The sequence below is a fragment of the Cervus elaphus genome, chromosome 9 (assembly GCF_910594005.1).
Source record: "Cervus elaphus chromosome 9, mCerEla1.1, whole genome shotgun sequence".
Taxonomy (NCBI): domain Eukaryota; kingdom Metazoa; phylum Chordata; class Mammalia; order Artiodactyla; family Cervidae; genus Cervus; species Cervus elaphus.
The window spans coordinates 55,704,017-55,716,364 of record NC_057823.1 but is presented as its reverse complement, the minus strand read 5'-3'; the positions used below and the strand labels follow the sequence as shown (position 1 = coordinate 55,716,364).

The window sequence follows — 12,348 nt, the reverse complement described above, 5'->3', positions numbered from 1 at the left end:
GTTACCTCCCCAAACCCTAAAGCAACACAAACACAACCTTTCCCCGAGTCACACAAATGGTAGTATGGGCGGCCCAAGGTAGGAGGCTCGACTCCGGCGTCGCCGTAGCCCTCCCGAAGCAGCGAGTTTGGGGAGGGGGTGGGGGCGGGGGCTGGGGCGTGGGCCTCCCGCGCCGACTCCCCTGGCCCCACGCCCCTCTCTTTGGGGACAAGCCACGTGTTTCCCTCGGATGGAGGGGGAGGTGCGTAACGGGAACAGCTGGAAGGAGTTTAACGCTGACATTTTAAAGCTGCGTGTGTTCAATTTTATTTGGAGGGACTGGGGTCCCATGAACACGAAATAGTGAGCAACGCACTGAGGCGAGTGCAGCAAATGTCAAGATTCTGGGGAAGGGCCTCCGCGGGAAACTTGGACGTGGGCCCCCGAGGGGGGTGGAAGGAGAGGTCAGGAGTTGGGGGTGGCGGGGGAGGAGGGCGTACTTTGCAAGCAACTTACTATTTCGCTTGCAACTTGCTTTTAGGCCTGCCACCTCCTGCTTTCCTTAAAAATAATAAAAAGTGCAAAGAAATCTAGTTCGCCGGAGGTTTTGCATTTGGCGTGCAACTTCCTTCAAGTGTGAGCGCGCTAGGACGGAGGGAGGGATGGGGGTTGAACTTGGCAAGCGGCGCCTCCTTCTGCCGCCGCCGCCGCCTCGCAGACTCGGAGAAGAGGGTGGGGGACGGTCGCGGCGCGGGGGAGGGTGGGTTCTGCTTTGCAACTTCACTCTGGGTGCAAGCGTGTTCGGCGGGTGCAGACTGGGCCGCCCAGACGATGCGGGGGTGGGGGACCGGCCGGCACGCGACTCCCCGTGGGCCAAGAGTACGTACGAACGGACCCCCTTCCCTGCCCGCCCCTCCCTGAAGCCTCCCCAGAGGGCGTGTCTGGCTGTCCGGTCCCGCGAGCGGCCGAGACACTGCGGCACCGTTTCCGTGCAACCCCGTAGCCCCATTCGAAGTGACACACTTCGCTCAACTCGGCCCGGGGGCGGAGGCGCGGACCGGCCCCGCGGCTCTGCTGCGGCCGCGCCCCGGCTCCCCCAGCCAGCCCGCTGTCATCCGCAGGGGCGCTGACGGCGTTTACCGCCGAAGGACCGGGCGAGCCCCGGAGTGGATCCGGAGTCGCGGAGTTGGGCGGGGGCGGGAAGGAGCGGCAAGAAGAGAAACTAGAGAGAAAACTCGGCTTCCCTCCGAAGCCTGCCCCAGAAAGGCCAGGTCGGCCTCGCCGGCGCCTCCTCTCCTTTTGCCTGGGGGGTGGAGAGGTGGGGGGCGACGAGGCGGCCTGGGCGGGAGCCTCGCCGGGGGGCCGCGGGCGGGCAGGCGCCGTCGCGGCCGGGGTGGTGGGGCCCGCGCGGAGGGCGTGGGGGCGGGGGCCGCGGCCGCTCCTGCAGTTGCCGAGCGTCGCCAACAGGTTGCACCGTTCCCCGCGCCACCGCGCGGCCCCTCAGGCGGGGAGCGGCCGGGGGTGGAGTGGGAGCGTGCGCGCGCGCGCGTGTGTGTGTGTGTGTGTGTGTGTGTGTGTGTGTGCGCGCCGTGGCGCCGCCTCCGCCCGCCCCCCTCTCGGTCCCGTTCGTTCGCCGCGGCCGGGCGGCCCTTTCGCGTGTCCGCGCTGCCTCCCCTCCTCCTCCTCCTCCTCCATTTTGCGAGCTCGAGTCTGTGACGGGAGCCCGAGTCACCGCCCGCCCGTCGGGGACGGATTCTAGTGGGTGGAAAGAGACGCCGCAGCCGGAGCGGCGGAGCGCCGGCCCGGAGGACGCGCGCCGGAGAGCCCCGGCCCGCGAAGACGTGCGCGGGGCGGGGGTCTGGCTTGTCAGCCGGGAAATGGGAGACTTTCTCAAATAGGGGCTCTCCCCTCCCCCTCATGGAGAAGGGGGCAGCTGTTTACTTCCTTTTTTTTAGAGAAAAAAATCTCTCCCTCCTCCTGCTCCTGCTTTCACACGCTAAGTTGTTTATCTCGGCTGCGGTGGGAGCCGCGGACGGTGGCGGGTGAGCGGCGCAGCCGGCAGAGGTAAGGGGAGGGCCGGGGGCCGGGGCCCGGGCGGGCGCTTGCTCCCCGAGGTGCGGGCCGGGGCCTGGAGGCTGGCTCGGGGGCGCCGCGGTAGCTCGCAAACTTTTATTAGCCTCGGGGAGTGGGGGTGGGGGCTGACGAGGGCCGGGTGGCGGTGACGAAAGGGCAGCGCGCGGGTGACAGCGCTGGCCTCTTCCTCTCCCTGGGCCGCCGTCCCTCGGACGGGCCGAGGGGGAGGAACCCGAGCTCCCTGCGAGTGGAGCCTCGTCGAGCCGCCCCAGGTTTCCAGGCTCTCGCTCTCGTTCCCTGGCAAGGAATCCTGGTTGGTTTTTTTCTTTTTTTTCCCCCTCTTTCCTAGTCCCTTTTCTTTTCCCTCCCAGGGGGCCTCCATGACACCCATTTTTCTGGTGAACGTTGAGCGGCGTCTGAATTCTCGCCTGACTCTTTCCACTCCACCCTAGTGCGCCCGAGCGCGAGCAGGGTTTGTGTCGAGGCTCCAGTGCGTCTCCTTTCTGGCGGGCGCGCAGTGTGTGTGTGTGTGTGTGTGTGTGTGCGCGCGCGCGCGCGTGTACACACGCAGGGGGCTGACAGTCTGCGACTTGGAGACTTCGGCCAGGGCTGGCGTTATCTGGTGGAAGTGGGCGTGTCGGAGAAAGAACTCAACAGGTCTGGACACATTTCTCTCTTAACCTCACACTTTTTCCCCTCTCCCCTCCCTCGGCCCCGGGTTTGTTCTTTAGCGCTGGGCATCACTTCGCGCCTGAAGGTTTGAAGTAGCCCCTTTTAGAAAAAAGACCCTCGCTAACCATAATAGTTTTGAGGTGCAGTTTTTGACAAGCGCTAGTTTGACGTTTTGAGATTGCAGACTCGACAGTTGCAGCCTTGTAATGCCGCTTAAGACCCCTTGGCATGGTTCGTTAAGGCCGACTACTGTGACAGGGTTATTCGCAACTTAAACGGGGGGATAAAGTCGTTTGAGGTATCTTTTCGTTTTATGAAGTTTTGTTTTGGTTTCGAGTTTGAAGGCAGCTGTCAAAGCGGCGTGGATATTCATTAGGCTCCATTTGATACTTTGTGTTTAGAGATCGTTATCAGATAAATACAGCAGAGGGGCGGGGAGAAAAGCAGTTTACCCTTGAGATTTATAGAGGCGGGTACCCACCTCTGCCTGCCTTCATCACATTCCACTTTTAGAGAGGACCGGTGAAGTTTGAGCATCTTAAAGTCTCCGTACAGGAAAAGTTTTCTTTCTTTGAACGGGATTTGACTATAATGTCGCAAATAATGCTTATCGAAGAATACCTGCCTCTTAAAAGATCTGGATTGTCAATAACCTATCAACCTAACCCTCTTGAAAGAAGGCTCAGAATTAGGATAGGTTAAGCTTTAGAATGCGGAGCAAATTTTTTGAGCATTTTACTTGGATTTATATGAGTGTGATTTTACAGGTCTGGGGTGGCTTTTGTTTTTTTTGTTTGTTTGTTTTTCTTTGTTTTTTCAATATTTAGATATTCAGAACAATTTAGAGATTATAGTAGTATTTCATACTGAGGTCTTAAGCGGTTTAAAAACATGTAGTTTCATCAATAGATTCTGTTGTGTTGTAAGGGTTTGAGAGAGCTATAGTTCTTGTACAGTATTTAAATAAGCTAAAATTGTAGTGTGAAGCTACTACACATTCTACTTTTTTAAATCTAAATTTTGACTAGCCTGTGTACAGTGCCTGTCATTTCATATGTCCAAAATTTGAAGGCAGGCACTATTAGGCACATTCAGTAGGAAATATGGGTTAAAATAAGAGCCTTTTCCTACTCTATTGGAAGATGAGCAGACCATCATTGTTTATTTTTCAAATAAAATACATGGTTCACCAGTAGGTTGTACTAAAAGGTTTGGATGTGTGACCAGCCAGTAGGAGGGGAATTGAGGAGTAATTAGAGAATTCTAGCATAGTGTTTATCAAATTTTACGTTTATTGGTTCTCAGAAAAGCCGATAACCTTGATTAGTTGAAAAGAAATGATCATACTTCCTTTTTTAAAATTAAATACTTTGACATCAGCTGGAACCTTTAGAATAATCAGATGTCATGAATTATAATGTCTCTGATTAACAAAGATACCAATTTGTGAGTGGCAGGATGACGAGCCACGCTTAGTTTGATACAGTATTGTTCAGAGCTGTACAAATGGACTGCATTGTACTTTTAAATGTGGTGACTGAATGGGAGCAGGAGCCTCTGCTTTTGTATTCTGGAAGGCAGAATCTATCTACTCTTTTGATAACAGGAATTAGATTCGGTGTTAACTAAAAGGTTCACTTAACAGGCTCTTACTAATCGGATCACAGAGATAATGTGATTTTGTAGCTTATTATGTCCCCTTCTTTTTTTGTAGCTGATACTCACTGATGGACCCCAAGGAGTCTTTAAGCACCCCCAGTAGAGAAGAAATTCCCAGCAGTGTGCTTGGTCGAGAGAGGGGAAATGTGATGGACTTCTATAAAACCCTAAGGGGAGGAGCTACTCTGAAGGTTTCTGCATCTTCGCCCTCACTGGCTGCTGCTTCTCAGTCAGACTCCAAGCAGCAAAGACTTCTGGTTGATTTTCCAAAAGGCTCAGGAAGCAATGCGCAGCAGCCAGATCTGTCCAAGGCAGTTTCACTGTCAATGGGACTGTACATGGGAGAGACAGAGACAAAAGTGATGGGAAATGACCTGGGATTCCCACAACAGGGCCAAATCAGCCTTTCCTCTGGGGAAACAGACTTTCGGCTTCTGGAAGAAAGCATCGCAAACCTCAATAGGTCAACCAGTGTTCCAGAGAACCCCAAGAATTCAGCATCTGCTGCTGTCTCTGCTGCCCCCACAGAGAAGGAGTTTCCAAAAACTCACTCTGATGTGTCTTCAGAACAGCAGAATTTGAAAGGCCAGAAGGGCAGTAACGGGGGTAATATGAAGTTATATACCACAGACCAAAGCACCTTTGACATTTGGAGGAAAAAGCTCCAGGATTTGGAGTTTTCTTCTGGGTCCCCAAGTAAAGAGACAAGTGAAAGTCCTTGGAGCTCAGACCTCTTGATAGATGAAAACTGTTTGCTTTCTCCTTTGGCAGGAGAGGATGATCCATTCCTTCTGGAAGGAAGCTCGAATGAGGACTGTAAGCCTCTTGTTTTACCGGACACTAAGCCTAAAATTAAAGATAATGGAGATTTGATCTTACCAAGTCCTAGCAGTGTGCCACTGCCCCAAGTGAAAACAGAAAAAGAAGATTTTATCGAACTCTGCACCCCTGGGGTAATTAAGCAGGAGAAACTGGGCCCAGTTTATTGTCAGGCCAGCTTTTCTGGGGCCAATATAATTGGTAATAAAATGTCTGCCATTTCTGTTCATGGTGTGAGTACCTCTGGGGGACAGATGTACCACTACGACATGAATACAGCATCCCTTTCTCAACAACAGGATCAGAAACCTATTTTTAATGTCATTCCACCAATTCCTGTTGGTCCAGAAAATTGGAATAGATGCCAAGGGTCTGGAGATGATAACTTGACTTCCTTGGGGACTTTGAACTTCTCTGGTCGATCTGTTTTTTCTAACGGCTATTCAAGGTAAGATTAATGCTTTCTATTTCTTGAAAATGGTATGTTTAAGATCCATTGATAGATTTAAACATTTATTTGAATGTATTCGACTGCAATTCAAGTGCTTTTTCATGTGAATACGTTTAAATGGTCTTTTGAAAGTAGGCTTGGTAGACAAACTACATGATTTATCCATATGGACAAAACCCTTTCAAGTTTTGTGTTTGTTTTTTCAGAAATAGTGGTATTTAGTATCCCATTGGGCAGTGATTGAAAATTTTATGTAAAAATTTAAAATAATGTTGCTCATTAACAGCTAACTTTAGTAAAAGTGACGTAAATTCAGAGGGGGATAATGTGTGGAAACATATTTATTGTGCATATTTTTAAGTTGTCCTAAAATATGCTCTTACGTGACAATGAAAAACACCTTTAATACTTACATAATCAAACCTTGTGCTATATTTGTACATCTGTGAAGTGTTAGCCTGGGGAAAATTAGAAGTACTAACAATAAACCCTTTTCTTCAAACTGTGAACCTTCCTGTTGAAGATGCTGAGTTCTGAGATTACTAAAGCAGTGCAGCGAACAGTTTACCTGACCTGAGTATTAGATGTGGGACAGAGTTCCTGACCCAGGGTAGATAAGTTATGTCTGCTGATTGGTTTCTTTAAGAAAGAAATTGGTGCTGAGTTTACTTTAAAATGTTCCTACAAGTTCTCAGATATATAACTAATAGCCAACATTGTTAAGCTTCTGTCTCAGCTATGTTTAATTTGTTTCTATCTTCTTTATTCTCCATCATTTATAAGTGTACTGACATTTCTGTTTGACTCAAAAAGGTCTGTAAAAATGTAATTACCAAGAAAAAGTTCTAAATGTAGGTGAATCTGTTGGTAGGGGTTAAATGCTCTGTCCTGCACACCCATTGCCAATTCAGATAAATATGTATCACATTTTAGGTGTGAAGAAAAATATAAAAATTAATTGTAGAGAGACAAGACTGATTAATCAGTGTGACTTCTTGAGTTGGGAGGAGGGCATAGTAGACACCATGATTTTTTGTATGTAAGTACTTCAAGTTCTAAGATGTTAATAATGGTAGTCACTTCCCACTAACAAGTCGTTGAAAATTTTATTTAAAATTTTAAAAAATACTTTATTAATGATATACCCGAATACTGAGGTGACTCTTTTCGTTCCTCTTTAATTAGGAAGCTTTGCTCGTTGGGGAAAAATTTTAGACTTAAGCCATGTTCTATTCCTTTTAAAAGGCTTAGATGTTTCTTATAAAAGAAAAAAGAAAAAAAAAATCCTTGGTTCTTGTGTGTTTTAAAATGTAAACTACCTACTTCTGTTACTTAAATAATAATTATCTTTTACTTAGAACGTTTCAACTTTTTATTGCTGTCATTCTGAACTGAGGGTTTAAAATGTTTTCAGTAAGAAGATTTGAGATGTTACTACATTAGCTTGTTGTGCTTCAGTCTTAAAAGACATGCTGTGTTTTAAATTTCTCAATTCAGTTTTTGGTAGTGGAATTCATGATTGTGCTTATTTGTCTTAAAAGAATAAGTGCATTTGATTTGACTAAGGTATTTGTAGGAAACTGCTACATTGATTTATAAAACATTTAATTGTACAAAGAAAAATAATATATCTTAGGAAACACTTGGTGATTATTAATGCTTTTTGTTCTGATACTTAGCATGGTATTGTTTTCATTTTCCTTACTGTAAAAAAGGCGTGGAACTAGAACTTCTCATTTTCTAATCACTTAACTTTCATTAAGCGCTATAAAATCTAGGATCTGGAGAATAAGTCTTAAATGAATATAGTTATTCTTTAATGATTTAAGATAGTTTTAATACTTTATCAGGTCGTTGATAACATTTAAGGTATGTCAGCCTCAACAACCATATGATCGTAGGCAAAACGATCATGTGGCTCTTTCAAGAGTCTAATATTTAATGAAATGATTATTCTATGCTGATGTGTGGTTTGGAATTATAATCAGTAGTTTGTGTCCTAATGAAAAGATGTAATATCTTTACAGGATAATTTGAGAAGGTTTGAAAATTTTGTACTTGGTGGCATTATCTTAACATTGGGAACTGTGATTACCCTGAACAAAGCTTCTTCCAAGTAAATTGAAACAGTGTTTCTTTTTACCGTCATTGAATTAGCCTATTGTTTCCAAACAATAACCCTGATATAACTAAAATTGGTTGCTTTCTCTTCTCTATATGTTACATGGTTCTAGCCAAACTTTATGACTAGTGACCTTGAGTAATCGGCAGATAATTCAACATGATAAGACCACAACTATGTTAAATAATGACTTTCTGACTTTAGATACAGAAATATTAAATCCACTAATAACTTCACTTGCACTCTGTTTAAATTCTTTTAAAGCGTAAATTGTAATTTGACTTTTCAAGATGTCACCTAAAATTGCTTTTTCTTAAAATGCTTAAAAACACTTCACTCTCTTTTATGAGGGAAGGCAATTCTTCTGATGTATCAGCATAGTACAACATCCAGTTAATACATTGTTGTAAAATTATGAGTATCACAATGGGCCGTAGTAGACTATTTGAAGATTTAAGTTAATTGATAGTAAAATGAGAGGAACCTTGTTGATACTCAGATACATTCTTTAAGTAAAATGCAGTAGCCATTCTACCTTAATATACTTTTTAAATACTGAAATTCAAAAAATTGACCATAAACTTGTAACATTGATGAAGGCACATTTCTGCATAATTGATTTTCAACGATGTTTCACTTGAGCATTAATGATGCAACTGCTGAAAGGAGGCATAGAAGTAAATGGTTTCCGGTGGAATTAAGAGATTTTATTGGAACTGTGTTGAAACTTTAGTATGGAAAAAGTTGATCATTTTCTGAAGCGTATGGTTACTGGAGAGAAAGAATGATACAAGATGAATTTGTAAACTTAAGTCATAGGTGGAGTTTAAGGCTCTGTTGATTGGCATTTAATGAAGCTATGAAAATTTATGTAGATTTTAACATCTCATCATTATTTGCATCTGTGCCTCACTTATTAACATAATGGGAATGAAGACCTGTACAAGCACAGGATGAATGAAGCAAATTGTGTCCCCTTTACATTTTTCTCATTAACGTTGTGTTGATTGTTTTCTCAGAGAGAGAGGAGGCCTGAGGAAGAGATTTTTACTGATTTCTCTCCTTTTTTAATTGGTTCTTTATTTGTACCTTTTTTCTCTCCTTCCAAAGGTTCTGGCAGTGAGTATTTCAATCAGTGTCTTTTTTTTTTTTTTTAATCAGTGTCTTTTTAAGCTTAATATTTCTGATACTCATAAAATGATTTCTGAATGTTAAAGGAGGCTAGCTTTTGACCCTTTGTCTTCATTTTTTAAAACCCTGTACTTCATTATGGCTTTATTATTAGTAAAAGAAAAAAAAAGATAAACACAATGTGTATTCAGGTGTGTTAGTTTAGTTTGGAATCACTACAATACAGAGATGTGTGATTAGCGTGTGGTCAGATTTTATTGAAATTACTTCTTATGATTTTTCTTTGACTGTTCCATTATATTTTTATAGTTGATAAAAATAATTTGTATTACAATGATGTTTTGGCTTTATCTATTGATGTTACAGATATTTTAGTTAATCTGGCCACTTTCACTATTATATAGACTGTTTATAAATTTTATAAACTATAAAAGACCTATTCTGAAACATACCTTGCATAAATATAGGTTAAATGCATGTTGTAACAGCAGTAAAATTCATATGTATGTAAAGATCATATTAGTAGCTTTTTGAGATTTTAGCAAAGGAGAGATTGGATCAAAAGTGTTTAGTATGAGTGATTAATACAAAAGAACATCTGTATTAATTGGTTGGTTATATAAGTCTTAATCCACTCTGGGCTGCAGGTGATTTGAAATAGCCTAGTTGTTAGGAACTCTTAATTTACATTGGGTTTAAAATTAGCCTGGGGCATATTTCTTGACACATATTTTTTCTTACTTTTAACATCATACCTAATTGTAGTGAGCAAAAAGTTTTCATTATGTACCACTGTTTATGTGAGCAAATTAAATACACAAAATAGGTTTGTGCCTGATAGCATATCAGGACATCCTGATAATTGTGTAATGCAGTATTTACAGGTGTTTGCCAAATTAATGGGCACTTGCTTCCAAATTTCCAAGTCATAAAAAATATATATTGATAAATTGTGTTGCAAAAGAATTTTCAAGAAATATTTTGTTAAATATAGCTATAATTGAAAAAAATCAATTACTTATTGACCTTTATAGAAGGGTTTAAAAGGCAGTGTATTCCTTATTTCTGTAATTTCAGAGAGACTTCCATTTAGGAAAAAAAATAAAGGATCTGTTAAGTGTTCCTCTCTCTGAATTGTGCATGATCATTTTTATGCTAGACTGGGTTAGAGTGTGAGTTTTAATGGTAAATTTTTGTACTGATTTTTACCCACGAAGGTATATTTTAGAAAATATAGTAGTTCAAAATTAGTTGGAAAGAGTGGTTTCTACCCTCAAACACCAGATTTTGATAGATTGCCTTTTTATTCCTGAGTACCACTATCACATATATGCCTTGAATACAGGCTTCCAGTGGAGTTTGTGGATTAACAGGTGTTGGGGGAAGGGATGTGAGAGGGCGAAGCAGTAAAGATGTGGAAAGGTGGAAGATAAGTTTAGAAACATCAAGAACATTCCAAAAACCAACAGTTTGGATCAGCTGTCATGAATTCAGAGGACTGAAAAAAGAGAACTTTGGAGCTGTGTTTGCACATCAACTCTTTGCACATAAAGCAGTGCATTAACCAGGATTACAATTTAGTTTCTTTTATTTGATGTAAAAATCTAAAGCTAATTATGGCAAAACAGCCCTGATGTTTATAGGGATCCTTGTTGTCTTTTGCTATTCTTTATTACCAAAAAAAAAAAGGGTGGAATGGAAATTTTAGTTCCTTTTAGATTATTTCAGCTAAGACCAAGTTTGTATTTTTCCCATTTTTATTTAGACTGCTGTTTACTCAAAAAAAGTCTAATTACTGGCATGTAGTTGAAACAGTGATGATATATGATGTGGATATAAGCACTTTATATTTCTCAGTGCATTTTGACATACACTGTCATCTGACCATGTCATACACTTCAGGAGTAGAATCCTCTTCTTGAGTAGTAATGTATTTCCATGGGTTGTGTATTTTTCTACTGAAAAGTAAGGAAATGGATTCTTGTTTAATCTTACCAATTTATAATAAATTATGTGTGTGTGCGTGCTCAGCCATGTCTGACTCTTTGCAGCCTTATGGACTGTATCCTGCCAGGCTACTCTGTTCATGGGATTCTTCGGGCAAAGAATATTGGAATTGGTTGCGCTATTTCCTTCTCCAGAGGATCTTCTCTACCCAGGGATTGAACCTGAGTCTCCTAAGTCTCCTGCATTGCAGGGATAGTTTTTACCACTTGAACCATTGAGGAAGCCCATAATAAACTATGGAATTCTCCAGTTGCTAGATGGTCATTTAAGCTATTTATATTGCAATATATTCCTTAAAGCCAATTATTTTGAATGGAAGTATGTCATCACCTAATTTTATCTCTGGCCCAGCTTAAATATTAATGACTTATCTTAGTAGAGCTGCATGCTTAAATATACTTTTTCAGAGTAACATATTAATTTTGAGTGCCTTAAAATTTTTTTCATTTGAGCAAGTTTCAACAAAATCAATAATGTCTCTAATACAACAAATTTAGTGAAAATGTCTCTTATTTTAGAATTTTTTTCATTTGCACTGTAGAGCTCCAAATATATATATTTCAGGGGAGAAAGGTTATTAATAATATGATTAGCTATAAATATTTAGCACATTATCTTACATTGAATTTTTATTTTTTAAACTTAAGTTCAACTTAAGTATGTAGTATTTAGGACATACAGTTTGTGGCAATAAATGTTAATTTTTCTTTTTATAATAAAATTAACCTTTATTCTGGTTGATTTCATAATTGTCCTTAATATTTAGCTGTGGCTATTATGAAAGTATATTTGATAGCCAATTTTTTAAAGCTGTTGTGAAATGACATCTAATTTAGTACATGATTTATTATTTCATGCTGGTTGGGGCAGTGTGTGACTTATGACCTTATGACTGTCACATGTTGAACATTAAAGCTCTACTGGTTCGCTGTGGACACTTTTTTACTTTGCTGTTGTTTTAATGTTTTGTGCTTTTGTTTTGTAATTTTGGGGGATAAGGGTTTCCTTAATTTTAAGATGACATAAATGGCAAATTTGGTGGATTTAAAAAAAACAATAAAACTTCAATCCCTTCCAAACAATTTCGTTACTTAATAGTAGAAGTAATAGAAAGAAATAGACTAAAAATTAGGAGACGAGTTCTAATGCTGAGCTGAACTGATTCGTGACCTTGAATAATCAGGTGTTTTAGACTAAAAATAATTTCTTTACAATTATACATGAATTATTTTCAAAACGTGTGTGCTTCTGTCTCTAAAATCCTACAGTCCTCTTATTATTTTAGTGAATGAGACATCTGGGGTAGGGAATGAAAAACTGAAATTGATTTCTTTGTACACTGTCAAGTATAAGACAAGAATGAAACCAGGTTTAGTGTTTTTACAAAATAGTGATTTAAAATAATGTAGTTGGTGGTACATAGAAAATAATATGT

At 41.5% G+C, this 12,348-nt stretch overlaps 1 protein-coding gene across 7 annotated transcripts in view; it reads left to right on the top strand.

Moving 5' to 3' along the window:
- Positions 1 to 235: 235 nt before the first annotated feature.
- Positions 236 to 12,348, top strand: part of NR3C1 (nuclear receptor subfamily 3 group C member 1) — a 118,145-nt gene continuing 106,032 nt past the window's right edge. The window contains exons 1-2 of one of the 7 annotated variants that reach the window (XM_043913124.1): positions 236 to 359; positions 4,439 to 5,650. In XM_043913124.1, coding sequence (XP_043769059.1) covers positions 4,452 to 5,650 — 1,199 coding nt within the window. In that variant the 5' untranslated portion in view covers positions 236 to 359; positions 4,439 to 4,451. Of the gene's footprint in view, positions 360 to 698; positions 859 to 1,111; positions 1,251 to 1,374; positions 2,044 to 2,201; positions 2,710 to 4,438; positions 5,651 to 12,348 lie in introns of those variants that run through there. The other 6 variants (XM_043913126.1, XM_043913121.1, XM_043913120.1 and 3 more) reach the window with 6 other exon arrangements.